At 43.4% G+C, this 16,954-nt stretch overlaps 1 protein-coding gene across 1 annotated transcript in view; it reads left to right on the top strand.

Moving 5' to 3' along the window:
- STPG2 (sperm tail PG-rich repeat containing 2) overlaps window positions 1-16,954 on the top strand; it is a 1,039,376-nt gene that overhangs the window by 445,571 nt on the left and 576,851 nt on the right. The window contains exon 13 of the mRNA XM_040419865.1: window positions 15,072-15,187. Coding sequence (XP_040275799.1) covers window positions 15,072-15,187 — 116 coding nt within the window. The remainder of the gene's footprint in view (window positions 1-15,071; window positions 15,188-16,954) is intronic.

Raw genomic sequence — 16,954 nt, 5'->3', positions numbered from 1 at the left:
GATGAGGTTTTGATGTTGGTGTGCTGTGCCTCTTTTTCTCCACACCTAGTGTTGTGCGTTTCTTCCAAACAACTCAACTTTGGTTTCATCTGTCCACAGAATATTTTGCCAGTACTGCTGTGGAACATCCAGGTGCTCTTGTGCAAACTGTAAACATGCAGCAATGTTTTTTTTGGACAGCAGTGGTTTCCTCTGTGGTATCCCCCCATGAAATCCATTCTTGTTTAGTGTTTTACGTATCGTAGATTCGCTAACAGGGATGTTAGCATATGCCAGAGACTTTTGTAAGTCTTTAGCTGACATTCTAGGATTCTTCTTCACCTCATTGAGCAGTCTGCCCTGTGCTCTTGCAGTTATCTTTACAGGACGGCCACTCCTAGGGAGAGTAGCAGCAGTGCTGAACTTTCTCCATTTATAGACAATTTGTCTTACCGTGGACTGATGAACAGCAAGGCTTTTGGAGATACTTTTATAACCCTTTCCAGCTTTATGCAAGTCAACAATTCTTAATCGTAGGTCTTCTGAGAGCTATTTTGTGCAAGGCATCATTCACATCATGCAATGCTTCTTGTGAAAAGCAAACCCAGAACTGGTGTGTGTTTTTTATAGGACAGGGCAGCTGTAACCAACACCTCCAATCTCATCTGATTGATTGGACTCCAGTTGGCTGACACCTCACTCCAATTAGCTCTTGGAGATGTCATTAGTCTAGGAGTTCACATACTTTTTCCACCTGCACTGTGAATGTTTACATGGTGTGTTCAATAAAAACATGGTAACATTTAATTCTTTGTGTGTAATTAGTTTAAGAAGACTGATTGTCTATTGCTGTGACTTAGATGAAGATCAGATCACACTTTATGACCAATTTTTACAGAAATCCATATAATTCCAAAGGGTTTACATACTTTTTCTTGCAACTGTATATATTTCTGTTCCATTCGGTCTTTTAATGTAAGATAGTACAGACCATTGTCACTGCATGCGCTCTCATGTCATACTTCTCTTACTTGGTATATATACCAGAGCATTGCTATATTAACTGTTAAGCATATGCCTTCTTGTTCCCCTGCATGCTAACATATGTGCTCTTTTGAAATTATCCATCTTTCTTGCACTGTGCCATTTTTGCCCTGTAGCACTGGCTGACATTTCATAGAGAGTGAGCCAGCATAGGGGCGTAAAATATATAATTATAGGAAGCGCCTGCTTGTGATTTTCCCATTTCATACTCTTCATGAGGCAGGCAGGGGTGTTTGATCTGGAATTATAAGTTTCATTCTTCACTGACCTGTGATTAAAAAAAATTGCCGTTTTAGTAAACAAACAGGCTTCCGCATAATTCAAGCCCTGCATTAAGTAGTATATAGCCAGGACCAGCTGGGTATTTTTTTTTTCTATGAAATAAATGAAACAACAAACTCCTAGTGGGTAAGTAAGCCAGGAGAAGCGCAGCAGCTCAGTCCTTTCCAAGCAACGTTAAAAAGTAGGCAATGTCTAATTTATATTGACGGCTTCATGTTGAATTAAGGAAAGGATGAAAGCAGCACTTAATATTTGCATAATATGAGCCATCCTAATGTACTTTAACATTTTTCAAATTGACTTTAGTGCTGATCTGTTCGCAACACTCAGGAGGATAAAACGTATTGCAATGACTAAGACACAAAGAGGTTTCACTAATGCAACTGATATGTATGCAGAAGTTTGACTCACAACGCTTGTCTCGTTGGCTTTGATGCCAATTCGCATTGCAAAGGTTCCCGTCAGCACTGAAATATTCATAAAAAGGTACACATATACTGTGACCTTACAATACAGGTAGCTGCTGAGTGCAAATGTAGAATCGGAATATGGACACTTTGCAGGCAGAATTGCCATTGAGGTCACTGGAAACATGGTGAGCCTATTACATCACGTGCGCATTCGAATTTCAGAACAGTGGTTCAGATTATATAGTCACCCACTTTTTTAATTTTCATCTGCGCATGCAGTTGAGAAAATAAAATCTACATTTTTTTGTGCAATTTTTTGTCTGAATGCTAATGCATGGGTAGAAACAGGGGCTTAAAGGGATTCGGTCACCAGGATTATCCCTATAGAGCCAATGACATGTTATTGGAGGTCTCCTACAGCATGTCATAAATATACCAGTGTGTAAATGATGACTACTGTAGTTTTGCAGAAAAAAATATTTTATACGTATGCAAATGAACTGTGGACATAGCCAAGTGGCGGTCCTACCAGTCAGTGGAGCCCAGCCGCGCCCATTATGTACAAGCCCAGCACCTCTCCTCATCCTCAAGTCCCTCCTAACTTCTCCGACGTCATTCTGATGCTGCACTGTAATCTCGTGCGAGTGCTCAGATGACAAGTTAAAGTGCTTGTGCGGTGTCCCATCCATGTGCTGGCATCAGCATAATGGAAATAACTGCTCATGCGCCCTTTAGATTACAGGGCAGCATTAGAATGACGTCAGAGGAGCTAGGAGGGGACTGCGCAAATCCTTGGACATAGTAATGCACTTCATTTAAATGGAAGACACAGACCTGTAATGTGGTAACGATAAATTCTGGGACATGTCTCTAAAAGGAATTTTTAACAATTAACTATAAATACTCGGCAATAAACAAGCCATAGCAACAATGAAATTCTAAAGCGTAATACTGCATATGAATTCTTTTTAGATATCTGAGTTATTAAAAATCAACCCCTTGCAGACCACCCACCGTAAATTTATGGCAGAAGCCGGGTATTTAAATATGGTGTCCACTTGAGAGCACAGAGGGCACCATAGCCACCAGATGCCTGCTGTTTTAAACAATAAGGCCGATCACAGGTATATAACCCCATGGCAACTGAGAGCCGAAAACTCGGAAGAGCAGCACTTCCGCGGCTGGATTGGCTTCCCCTAGTGGTGATTGGGCGAGCTGTTCATTCCCTGCGGCAGCCTCTGTCCCTTTGAAGGATCTGAGGCTGCTGCAGCTATGTTCCAATGGGGACCCTGCTTGATGATCACATAATAAACAAAAAGTCAGAAAACGCCCATACTATTAAAATATATAAATATTTACCCCATACTGCAAATGGTGTAACGGTAAAACAAATAAAAAATCACAGATTCGCTATTTTTTTGTCACTTCACCTCCCCCAATTTTTTTAATAAAAAGTGATCAAAGAGATGTACACACCCCACAAAATGAGCCCTTACATAGATCCGTAGACATAAAAATAAAAAAAGTTCTGAGGGTCAGAATATGGCAATAAACAGGTCAGTTTTGCCTTATAGGTAACATTATAAAAACAAAACCCATAAAACTGTGGCAGAATAGTTTTTTTTACTAATTCCACCCCATTTAGAATTTTTTTCCACTACATTGTATGCAACAGTAAATGGTGCCATTAAGAAAGTACAACTTGCCCTGCAAAAAACAAACCCTCATACGGCTACATGAATGGAAAAATAAAAATAAAAAGTTATGGCTCTGTGAAGACTGAGAGTTCAAAAAGGGAAAATTGCCCACTCCTGAAGGGGTTAAGGGAGAAATGTATTATTGTAGGTGTATCTGAGATTAGTTTTTGTGCTCACCAAAGTTATGAAAATAGTGCACAGTAATAATTAACTTGGCTCAAAGGCAATGTGGTTGCACCTAGATCGGTCAAAGTGTGCCTGGGAGATGCCCGGCATGGAGTTGTGACTTCTTTGAGACTTTTTAACAATTCGCAATTCATAAATGTGGTACAAAAACAAAAGTGATCCAATCTGAACAAATCTTCTCTACAAATCTGCAGGTGGTGCTGAAAGGCACAGTGCTAAAATTTTATGCAAGTGATCCAAAAAAGTCCCAAAGCCCCTACTTGTGACTTTTTGAAGCCAGAATTTCGGCGTGCAAGGCTTGAGCATTTTCCCCATAAGTGTGTGTATTTCACTATAATGTCTAGTGAAGAACTAGCAGGTGTCTTCATTCTGACGCCAAGTCATTAATAAGACAGTAATCCTTCATTGAATAATTATTCTATCAACTCTTAATGTTCTCTATTTCCAAACAGAATGTTGTGCCATCAGGGTGCCATTCCTAAACTGTTATAAATATGTTTTTTATGATTTTAATGGATTATTTGCGTCATTAATCTATAGGGGTTGATTTTAGTAGCAGCTTTAGAACCAGCAAAACTAAAAACTAAAACATGATAGCAACAAAAACTTATGTAACAGCATACATACTAAATCGATATTGAGTTTTGTGTAGAAATAGAAATTGACTATTTTAGGTGACTTCCATTATTGTATTAATCAAAGAATATTTAGCCTGCAGTATTTCCTCTCTTTTTAAAGGGACTCCAGGAAATTCACTGATAAACCAGACAACTGAATGTAATAATAACTTTCACTTAGCACTTTTAATCCATATGCAAATGAGCAATTATGTGCACCGAGGGTCAAGCTACATTGTGCACTCTTGCTCCTCATGCTTCCTTTGCCAGCCCCTCCCTTTCCTTCTTCATTGACAGGCAAGATGACTTTGCAGCCAACTGACCCTGTCAATCAAGAAGGAGAGGGATGGGCTGGCAGAAGAAGCAGGATTAGCATGGGTACACATAGTGATTTCCTGGTCCCTATTGACAAACCTTAAATATCTGCTGTGTGTTGAGAAGGACCAAGAAGTATACAGTAGACTAGCATGGGACCCAGAAAGCATTGGAACCCTGATCAACTAAAATACGTGTGTTCCTTAATCATCTTCTGCCTTGGCTACTGCAACATCCTCCTCTATGGCCTTCCATCTAACACTCTTGCACCTCTCAAATCCATTCTTAACTCTGGCAGTCTAGATTAATCCACTTCCCCCCTCAATTCTCTTCCATATCTTCCTTCTGCCAATCCCTTCACTGGCTCCCCATTGCCAAGTTCAGCTCTAAAATACAATAACATATAAGGCTATCCACAATCTGGCAACACCTTGCATTTCTGACCTAGTTTCCCAGTACTTCCCCACACATAATTTCTGATCCTCACAAGATCTCCGTCTTTGTTTTTCTCTTGTCTACTCATCACACAATCGTCTGCACATCAGACTCTCCACGACCATCCAAACTTTCAAAAGCAACCGGAAGACTCACCTTTTTGGGAAAACCTACAACGTATAATAGCCCTACTGCCTACTGTCTTCTCCTCTGTACCAGTTTGTCAGTACATTCATGTTTATTGTACTTTTTGTTTTGCATTATGTATGTATACCCATTTTATATGTACAGAGCCCTGGGCTATATGGTGCTTAAAATAAATAATAACAAGCAGAGGAAAATAGTTTAGGTATGCATTGTTTTATTTTTTTTACTTATTTAGCCCATTGTCTATGACTTTTTATCTGCAATTTGTTTAACCCTTTCCCTTCCAAGGACATGTATTTAGTCCTTGCAGGGTCGGACTTCCGTAGCCAAGGACATATCTCATACATCATTGTTACTGATGGCTGGATCTCAGGCTGTAAAACAGATATACGTAGATATCAGCCAGAGCTTGTTTTAAAGCTGACAGTCTAGGCTTTAAAACAAGCCTGAGGTTGTGGGGTGCTGGTGAGTTGCAGCTGGTAAAAACAGGCCCCAGTGTGAGCTGCATAAACCTGTATCTCTCACTCCCAACCAGTTTTCTAAAGACTGTATCTCTCAATGTAGAGCAGGTAGCACAATGATCTTGGTCTTGTTGTAAAACTTTAAAACAAGACCTGGCTCACATCTCTATCTGCTGCACAAAGTGAGATAATCCAGGTGCAACTGTCTTCCCCTTTCAGGCAGCTGTGATTTTAGCCAGCCTGGAGGAGGAAAGGGGTGTCCAATGTGGAACCTGCTGACAGGAGGTTCAGGTACTATCTTTATGATATGGGAGCAATACAGCCCCAGTAATATACTCATCTAAAATTAATTTTATTTAATGCATTATGTTAGGTTTACGAATTTATCATTGTTAATTTTGTTTGTATAGAGGGAAGGAAAATTAGATATTATATCATTCCTAATACTGGCATGCAAAAGTTGATTGGTGCATTCCTGCTGTTTTTGAATTTCTATAACACATGCAGAGTTGAGTGTAGACATGGGTGGTATGTATGACTCCCTCACATCTTACAGTTTTTTGCAGGCTGTTTAATTTGTATGAACACTCTGCTAGACAACACATTTTAGATATAAATTTAAATTTTCACAAATTTTTTGAAATAACCACTGCTTGCTGCACAGTTGAATGAAGGTGATTGTGTGTCTTAATTATTAGGTTATATTTTTTCACAGTATTTGCCTTTAAAATGTAGATTTTGGTAACATGGCAGCTGTTTGATGTGCACAGTATACATTTTTAATGCATTTGTGGGTGAGAGACATATATTGCATGACTTGTTTCAGTGCAAGCTCTTGTTTATGTATACGCTTATATGAGTTTTACACACCTCAATATATTATTCTTACATTGCTTTTATGTGTAAACTTCTGCTTGGATGTGCGTTTTAGGTGCAAACTGCAAATGTATGTTTTGGTGTGTTTTTTTTATAATAACTCCCGTTTTGTAACAAAGTTAGGGCCCTTGCATACGACCGTATGCCCTCTGAGATATGAGCGGGCCATATGTCCCGGAGCGACATTGATCGTGCACACGGGAGCACACAGCATCATAGATTAGAATGATGCTGTGGACGTCGGGCCGCCCACGGGGCTATTGTCCCGCACTCATACGATCTTATGATTGCAGGACAATAGTCCCGCGGGCGGCCCGACGTGCACAGCATCATTGCAATCTATGAAGCTATGCGCTCCCATGTGCACGATCAATGCCGCTCCGGGACATATGCCCCGATCATGGACCTTATATCTCAGAGGGCATACGGTCGTGTGCAAGGGCCCTTAGGGTGAGTTCACATCACCGTTTAGCTTTCCGTTCCTCTGATCTGTCAGAAGAAAAGAGAGAAAAAAAACAGGATCCAGTAAAAAAAAAACTACGAATTTTGTTGCATCAGGATGTTGCTCTTACTTTTCAAAGACTATACCCCCTGTATTTTATAAATTGCTACTTTTTAAAATTTTCAGCTGAAAACAAGATTTTAGGTCTTTCCAATTCTGTTGATTTTATGAAGATATGTGTATGTAATTTTAGGCCTAAGTGGTATGTATGAACTCTGCACATGCTAACGTCTTTTTTTAGGAGGCGAGGTCATATATCTTTTGGATAGGTCATCACTATCAAATTGTTGGGGGTCCCCTGCTGATCAGGTTTTAGAAGTGGCTCTACCTCCTAGGCCACCACTGTACATTTTCACATGCGCTTGTTGCAGCTCAGCCCCATTCAAGTCAATGGTATATTAACTCCTGACTTTACATTGAAATATACATATATATACCACATACAGCCGCTATACAATGTATGGCACTGTGCTTGGAAAGCTGTCGGGAGATGGCTGTACTGACCAGAGTTCTGGTGAGTGTGTTGGCTCCCTGAAACAGCTGATCAGCGTGGTGTCGGGATGCATAAATCCGCCGATGTGATAATGATGACTTACCCTATTAATAAGTATTACCAATTCATTATCAATTCCTGGATAACCCCTTTAAGAGCTTTCTCAATTCCCAATGGTGTCCTATCCTTAGGACAGGCTATCGATGTGTAGTTTTATCCTAATTAGTGTTGAGCGAACTTGTGTTTTAAGTTCGGCGTCTAAAGTTCGGGTTCGGGTTATCGAAGATTTGCGTTATGGATTCCGCTACCACGGACCAATTTATTCTTCGATAACGCGATTCTTCGATAACCCGAACCCGAAATTTTGACGCCGAACTTAAAACACAAGTTTGCTCAACACTAATCCTAATGTATTCTGAATGGAGAGCATTCCGTTCAGTATGCATCAGGATGAATCAGTTCAGTCCCTCATATTTTTTGGCCCGGAGAAAATACCCCAGCATGCTGCAGTTTTCTCTCCGGCCAAAAATCCTGAACGCTTGCCGGAATGCCGTATCCGGCATTAATTTCCATTGAAATGCATTAATGCCGGATCTGGCCGCAAGTGTTCCTGCAAAACGGATCCGTTCTTTCCGTCCGTGCATGCACAGACCATTAAATCTGTGAAAAAAAGAAATACCGGATTCATTTTTCCGGATGAAAACCGGAAAGACGTATCCGGTATTGCAATGCATTTGTGAGACGGATCCGCATCCGGATCCGTCTCACAAATGCATCTGTTTGCGTCCAGATTGCCGGTTCTGGCTACGTAACTGCCTGCCGGAATGCTCTGCCGCAAGTGTGCAAGTACCCTCAGGCAACTAATAGTGTGTCTAGCAACAGAGGTAAAGGTCCTATTACACCTACAGATAATTGGTAAGATCATCGCTAAGGTCCCTTTCACACGGGCGAGAATTCCGCGCGGGTGCAATGCGTGACGTGAACCCGGACCCATTTACTTCAATGGGGCTGTGCACATGAGCAGTGATTTTCACGCATCACTTGTGCTTTGAGTGAAAATTGCAGCAGGCTCTATATTGTGCGTTTTTCAAGTAACACAGGCCCCATAGAAGTGAATGGGGCTGCGTGAAAATCACATGCATCCGCAAGCAAGTGCGGATGCGGTGCGATTTTCACGCATGGTTGCTAGGTGACGATCAGGATGGGGACCCGATCTTTATTATTTTCCCTTATAACATGGTTATAAGGGAAAATAATAGAATTCTGAATACAGAAGTAAATTAGGGATGGAGGGGTTAAAAAAAATACTCACCTTATACACTTGTTCGCGCAGCCCAGATTGTCTTCTTTCTTCTTCTTTAAAGACCTGAGAGAAAACGACCATGTGATGAGTGCAGTGACTTCACCAAAGGTCCTTTTCTCCCAGTTCCTCAAAGTGGATGAGGTGAGTTAAATTATATATATATATATTTTTTAACCCCTCCATTCCTAATTTACTTAGCATTCTGTATTAAGAATGCTATTATTTTCCCTTATAGCATAGTTATATTAAAATCTACAGAATACCTAACCCAAACCCTAACTTCAGTGAAGAAGTCCGGGTTCGGCTCTGGGTACAACATTCAGTTTTTTCTCATGTGCATGCAAAATGCATTGCACTCGCGCGAAAAAAACTGAAGAATGCAACGCAATCGCAGTCAAAACTCACCTCACTCGCAGGCAAAATCGCACGATTTTCCCACGATGCACCCGCATCCTATCCGGCACTCACACATGACGCCCGTGTGAAAGAGGCCTAACCAGTGTTCATATGAACACTCACTAGTGATGATTAGTGTTGATCGAGCATGCTCGGCCGAACGCCTGTTTGGCTGGAGCATCTCGATACTCGGCACATGGCGGTACACGGCCGACTACCGCATGTGCTCGAGCGCCATGCTCGAGTCTCCTCCCCGCAAGTTTCTTGGCTGCTACACAACCAATAAACATGCAGATAAGTACTGCCCTCACTGTAATGCCAGTAGCCATGTTGGCTTCTGGCATTACAGTGATTGGCTGGCCGGAACGCGTCATCGGGTGCTATATAACACACGATGAGGCATGTTCGGCTCATTCATAGTCTTCCTTGATTTTTGGAGGATCCACGGACATGAAAAAAAAGTCGTTTTGGTGTCCGCCTGGCCGTGCGGAGCCAAACTGATCCGTCCTGACTTACAATGCAAGTCAATGGGGACGGATCCGTTTGATGTTGACACAATATGGTGCAATTGCAAACTGATCCGTCCCCCATTGACTTTCAATGTAAAGTCAGGAGTTAATATACCATAGGATCAGAGTTTTCTCCAATCCGATGGTATATTTTAACTTGAAGCGTCCCCATCACCATGGTAACGCCTCTATGTTAGAATATACCATCGGATTTGAGTTAGATTGTGAAACTCATATCCGACAGTATATTCTAACACAGAGGCGTCCCCATAGTGATGGGGACGCTTCAAGTTAGAATATCCTACGAACTGTGTACATGACTGCCCCCTGCTGCCTGGCAGCACCCGATCTCTTACAGGGGGCTGTGATCCGCACAATTAACCCCTCAGGTGCCGCACCTGAAGGGTTAATTGTGCATATCATTGCCCCCTGTAAGAGATCAGGTGCTGCCAGGCAGGAGGGGGCAGACCCCCCTCCCTCCCCTGTATTACATTCATTGGTGGCCAGTGCTGCCTCCCCTCTTCCCCCCCTAATTAAAATCACGTTCCCCCATCATTGGTGGCCAGTGCGGCCTCCCCTCTCCCCCCCTAATTAAAATCACGTTCCCCTCATCATTGGTGGCCAGTGCGGCCTCACATCTCCCCCCCCATCGTTCCGAATCCCCCATCATTTGTGGCCAGTGCCGTCTCCCCTATCCCCCCCCAGTTAAAATCACGTTCCGAATCCCCCATTATTGGTGGCCAGTGCGGCCTCACATCTCCCCCCCCAGTTAAAATTACGTTCCCCCATCATTGGTGGCAGTGGAGAGTTCTGATCGGAGTCCCAGTTTAATCGCTGGGGCTCCGATCGGTAACCATGGCATCTAGGACACTACTGCAGCAATTTTTAGAAGCATTATACTTACCTGCGATTTGTGTGACCAGCCGGGCGCTCCTCCTACTGGTAAGTGACAGGTCTGTGCTATAGGCAATGCGCCGCACAGACCTTTCACTTACCAGTAGGAGGAGCGCTCGGCCGGTCACAGACATCGCAGCTCGCAGGTAAGTATAATGCTTCTAAAAATTGCTAAGTAACCATGGCAACCAGGACTGCAGTAGCGTCCTGGTTGCCATGGTTACCGATCGGAACCCCAGCGATTAAACTGGGACTCCGATCGGGACTCTCCACTGCCACCAATGATGGGGGAACGTGATTTTAACTAGGGGGGGGGGAACGTGATTTTAACTCCGCCTCCTCCTGCACTTCCGAATTATCCGCGTGCAGCACCAGTCAGTCATCAGTCGGTAGCTGGAAGCAGTGTAGCACTGCAGTGGGGAAGTGGAAACAGGCCGCCCTGAAGCTGATATGCTTAGGCAACAAACAGCACACCACCACAGAGTTGTGGCAGGGGATAAGAGACCAGTCTGAGCTGTGGCTCTAGCCACTCAACCTACAACCAGGCTACTGGTGAAGGTGCGCCGTGTGTGTGCAGATTTCTGCAAGTCATCGACAGCTTCAGCCGGTCTGTCAACGCTGCAACAGCTCTTGAAAATGCCAGCTCACCGGCTGTTGTGCGACGTGAGCACGCCCTGGAACTCCACTTTCCACATGTTGGCCAGGCTTTGTGAGCAGCAGAGGGCAGTAGTGGAATACCAGCTGCGACATGGTCGTCGCCTTTTCAGTCAGCTTCCACTATTCACAAGCGAGGAGTGGGCATGGATGTCTGGCCTCTGTGAGGTTTTAAGAAACTTTGAGGAATCAACACAGATGGTGAGCAGCGATAACGCTATTTTCAGCATAACCATCCCACTTCTGTGTCTACTCAAACGCTTGCTGCTCACAATTAAGGACGACGTTTTGCATGTGGAAGAGGTGAAAATGGGGGAAGACATTACACAGGGTGATAGCCAGACCACCCTCAGTTCGTCTTCTCAGCGCGAATTGGACGATGAAGAGGAGGAGGAGCAGGAGACTGTTGCCTCCGCTACAGAGGGTAGTTTAATTCCATCTGTTCAGCGTGGGTGGGCAGAAGAGGAGGAATAGGATGAGGAGATTGAGAGTGATCCTCCTGATGACGACAGTGGAGTCTTGCCTGTTGGTACTCTGGCACACATGGCTGACTTCATGTTAGGCTGCCTTTCCCGCGGCCCCCATATTATACGCATTTTAGACAACACGGATTACTGGATGTTCTCCCTTCTTGACCCCTGCTACAAAGAGAAATTCTCATCTCTCATTCCTCTGGTGGAGAGGACATACAAAAAGGTGCAATACCAGAAGATCCTTGTTGAAATATTGCGCCAAAAATTTCCATCTGACAACGCTGGTGGAGTCCGTAGTACCTTTGCCAACTGAGGAGGGGAGACAAGGGGAACACAGAGCAGTTCCAACAGAGGCAGGGCAACACTCTCCAAAGCCTAGGACAGTTTCATGACACCCCGCCAGCACCCTCACCCTGATGCGCAGCATACTGTCACAAGGAGGGACAAATTTTGGAAGATGGTGAAGGAGTACATAGCAGACTGTGTCAGTGTCCACAATGATTCCTCAGTGCCTTACATCTACTGGGTATCCAAGCTGTACACGTGGCACGAACTGGCGCTCTACGCCTTGGAGGTGCTGGCTTGCCCTGCCACCAGCGTTTTGTCTGAGCGGGTATTTAGTGCTGCTGGTGGCATTATAACAGATAAGCATATCCGCCTGGCAACTGAAAATGCTGGCAGTTTGACTCTTATAAAAATGAACAAGGCCTGGATTGACCATGACTTATCGACTCCACCAGAGGAAAGCTGATAAACATAAAAGCACTTTAAATGTGTTGTTTATAATGTACTGAATACACTGTATTCCCATGCACCCCTTCCACCCCAAACTAGGGTCTATGGTTGAATCTTCCTTTTCTCATCCTTCTTCTCCTCTTCCATCATATCAACACAATGCTTATTCGTCGCATATAATGCCCTCGCATATATGCCCTTCGCATATAATGTTTTACAGGGTCAGCTCAGCTGCAGGCCCTCACCTACAATGTTTTACAGGGTCAGCACACCAGCAGGCCCTCGCACATAATTTTTTAGAGGGTCAGCTCACCAGCAGGCTCTCGCATATATTGTTTTACAGGGTCAGCTCACCAGCAGGCCCTCACCTACAATGTTTTACAGGGTCAGCTCACCAGCAGGCCCTCGCATATAATTTTTTAGAGGGTCAGCTCACCAGCAGGCCCTCGCATATAATTTTTTACAGGGTCAGCTCACCAGCAGGCCCTCGCATATAATTTTTTAGGGGGTCAGCTCTCCAGCAGTCCCTCGCATTTAATGATTTACATGGTCAGCTCACCAGCAGGCCATCATATATAATTTTTTAGAGGGTCAGCTCACTAGCAGGCCCTCGCATATAATGTTTTACAGGTTCAGCTCACCATCAGGCCCTCGCATGCAATTTTTTAGAGGGTAAGCTCACTAGAAGGCCCTCGCATATAATGTTTTACAGGGTCAGGTCACCAGCAGGCCCGCACCTCAAATCTTTTACAGGGTCAGCTCACCTGAAGGCCCTCACCTAATTATACCTAATAGGTAATTTGCGCGCATGCTGCCTTACTTGGATGTGGTAGCCGTACCTGTTTCTCAGGCTCCCTCTCCGGAATCAAACCATGAATTCCCTGTTACCCATGGTCTACATGGTTTGGGCTGAAAATAACAATGAAAGTTGATATGGCAGACATCCGAATGGATCGTCGCCGTCACGGGGACGTGAGATTGGCCCCAGGTTATCTAGAGTCACCAAAGCGGCAGCAGGCCCTCGCCCATAATGTTTTAGATAGTCAGATCAGCAGACCCTTGCTCCTAATGTTTTTGAGGGTCACCAGCAGGCCATCAATCATAATTTTTGAAGGCTGTGTATGATGCCCTCCTTTATGTGTAACAAAGGGTGTATTGGAGTGCTGATTCCTTGTAATTTTTGGCAGCCCTTTCACTTAGTGCATAGACTTAATGAGTGTAGGAGTCCCACTACCTGAACAATTGTACCACAATGTGAATGAGGCCCACCTTTATGTGATATACAGGTTGTATCGGAGTGCCTCTTCCTTGTAATTTTTGGCAGCACTTGCACTTTATATACAAGTAAATATACAGGAAAGAATGTTTCCTAACAATTATTCCTCTAAAATCGATTTTATCTTCGTTTTTTTTTTGTGTATTATTGTCAGTCTGTAAAAGTGGCGTACTACTCAGACAACATCGTTCCCAGCAGCGACCTGGGAGTCCAAGATGCATCCAGACATACTCCCCATGCTGTTCCCGAACCATTTCAGTGGTGTTTCCATCAATTTCTGACCTTTTCCTATGAACCAGACACCCTCCCCTCTTCAGAGCACGGGGTGCCTGGTTTAATGCTCGATTTCTCCCATTGACTTTCATTATACTCAGGTGCTCGGTAGAGCACCCAAGCATCCCGATGTGTTCGGCCCGAGCACCCGAGCACTTTGGTGCTTGATCAACACTAGTGATGATCTGGCAGTTTTCATCGAGGAAACTGAGTCTTTCAACATGTTTAGCAATCATCCTTTGCCGATGCCAGATCGTGCTGTGTAATCACGATCTACTGCCGGCAAACTGTGCTTTAGTATGGGGACGAGCGATGGCATAAGCCAGGGATGGCCAACCTGAGGCTCTCCAGCTGTTGCAAAACTACAACTCCCATCATGCCCAGACAGTCTACCGATATCAGCCTACAGCAGGGCATAGTGGGAGTTGTAGTTTTACAACAGCTGGAGAGCCACAGGTTGGCCATGCCTGACATAAGCGATCGCTCCTCCCCATACTGAGGAGATCGCTGCATTCAGTAGCAGTGGTCTCCTCCACTAGCGAGCAGGCTATTACCAGATAGGAATGCTTCCCTCCCGACAATCGCCTGCAGAATCTGTAGGTTATTAGGGCCCTAAGAATGGAAGAGGGGTAGCAAAGTCAAACCCTTAGGACCAGAGAGCCAAGCAGACATTTTATCAAGATCTTCAATATGATAAAGACTACCTCTACCTCTGAATTAGGAGGCAGATAAACTATATATTTACGAGTCTGGCAAGCTTTCATTTTTGTTCAGTAGTTTCGGGAATATATATTGACAATGGAAAATGGGTAAGAAGTCTTATCGAGCTGTGTAGCCACTAGCTCTGCAATAAATAAGATCTGTTTCATAGATTTACTTTGAAATCTTAATCAGAAAGTTTCATATATTGTTAAATTATTATGATTATGTGAAACTGAAGTAATATGTGACATAGTATATTATAACATAAAGTATACATTAAAATGGTAGATATGCCTTAGCCTGTCCACATTGGACAGTGCAGGTAATATACAGTATCTGATGTGCAACCATAACTCACTGCTTTGTGTTATTTATTGATTAATCCAAATGCTATTACTTTTCTTACCCTCAGGACCGGGAGCCTACGACCCAGTAAAGAAGCCAGTTGTACAAACCCCATCATCGGTTCCAAGAGAAGAACGCTTCAAAGACTCAAAGGAGATTACTCCAGGGCCTGGATCCTATGAGGTACCAATTAAGTGTCAAATAATATACACCCATTATTTTATTACATAGATTTTATTGATTGATTATTACATCTCACAAGGTAATAAACGCTCTTTGTACTCCGTCGCATTGTGTGGGGTATCATTAGACTCAGGAATCTGCTGCAGAGCATTTCAGAAGGTGTTGATCCCACCTAGCAATTATATTAAATATGTTATATTTACACTGTCAGTGTCAGGCTCAGTGTGATGTGGGTGCTTCCTCTTCCCTCAAGATGGCCTCTACAAATGTGACAGGGAGCTGTCTCTACTCCACAATACTTTATCTCACTATATGGAGCTGCTGCAGCCACAGCAATATGGAGATATTTATGCTGTAGTCTGTATTGGTGTACGTTGCAACAAATTTATCAAATGTCACATGTTGTTTGTTAAATTTGGCTCAACTTTATATCTATCACTTTTATGTAGAAATGCTACTAAATGTTTTTTCTTATGCCACCCCCTGCTGGAGTGAGTTTGACATTTTCTTGTGACTTTTTAAAAAACGTCAGAGTGATAAATCTGGGGTAAAAGTAGTTAACATAGCCAATGCCAGACTAGGGTTCCTTGTGCCCACCACAGAAAAGTATACTCGGTGCCCAACCCCTATTTCATCAAGTCTAATTTTTGAATCAACAAATTAGACTCTAGTGGCAACTAACTGGCTCCAAAGGCAGCCAAATGTTTTTTTTTCTTCTGGACTTTTCAAGCCCACTATGGTATTATGAGCCTGGGCCCACTGGATGATCCTCTGGTACTCTGGTGGGCCAGTCCGACTCTGAACATAGCTAAACATGCCAATTCTTCCACTTGCTTTTCAAAACTGGAGTCAGTGGTGTAAAAATGCAAAAAAATTGCAAATTTTTGTGCAAATAAGACCAAAAAGTCACAAAACCCTAATTTGCTGCTTTTTAAAACAAGAATTTTGGAATGCAGGGCTTGACAAATTCCACCTAAGTCTTGACACTCTACCCTAAATTTTGACACTGACCAGTGTGAGTACCTATCTTCTGAAATCATCCGCCTGTGGTAATTTCACCAGTGGTCTGCAGGACTCAGGACCTGCACTGTGTGCCAGCCCAGGTGACTGCCCCACCTGAGAGCATGGGCCCTGTAGGAGCAACTGCTATAAGTGCTACGGTGGTAGTTCACAATGATATATGGAACTAGATATGTATTACTGAAGTGTTTCTGTAGGATATTTATTAAAATGTAGCTTTCTTATTCTCAAAAGAGTCTTCCAATTTCATATTTGAAAAAAAAAAATGACCTCCCTTTCTGTGGTGCTCACTAAACTGGGCAATGTTAATATTGTAATGGGGCTCAGGTCCATTTATGCCCTTCCACACCCACATTGCACAGAGAGGCTTTTCTCACATATGTTATTCAACTGCAGCAGGAAAAGCATTGGCCAGAGGAAGAAAGCTTCTCTATGCTATGTACAGGTATCCAGTACATTGCACAAACTGTGAGAGAGGGGAGGCCATGTGTAGAGTTAAGTGCCACTGCCATGTATACATGCAACGGAGCTCAGTTCTATGGGCACCATAGGGAGGGAAGCCTTTTTTTTTTTTTTTTACAAATGTGAAACTGAAAAGCTTGTTTATGCTTGAAGACTACTCCAATTTTTCATAAAATCAATTCAATACAATATTGCAAAATTTTTGCAAAATCCTGCTGCCAGGCTCAAGTGTACATCACCACCACTGGGTGGCCACACATAGACACATATTAGAAAGAGATCGAA

This window comes from Bufo bufo, chromosome 2, assembly GCF_905171765.1.
Source record: "Bufo bufo chromosome 2, aBufBuf1.1, whole genome shotgun sequence".
NCBI classification, from domain to species: domain Eukaryota; kingdom Metazoa; phylum Chordata; class Amphibia; order Anura; family Bufonidae; genus Bufo; species Bufo bufo.
This window is presented reverse-complemented; position numbering and strand designations above follow the sequence as displayed.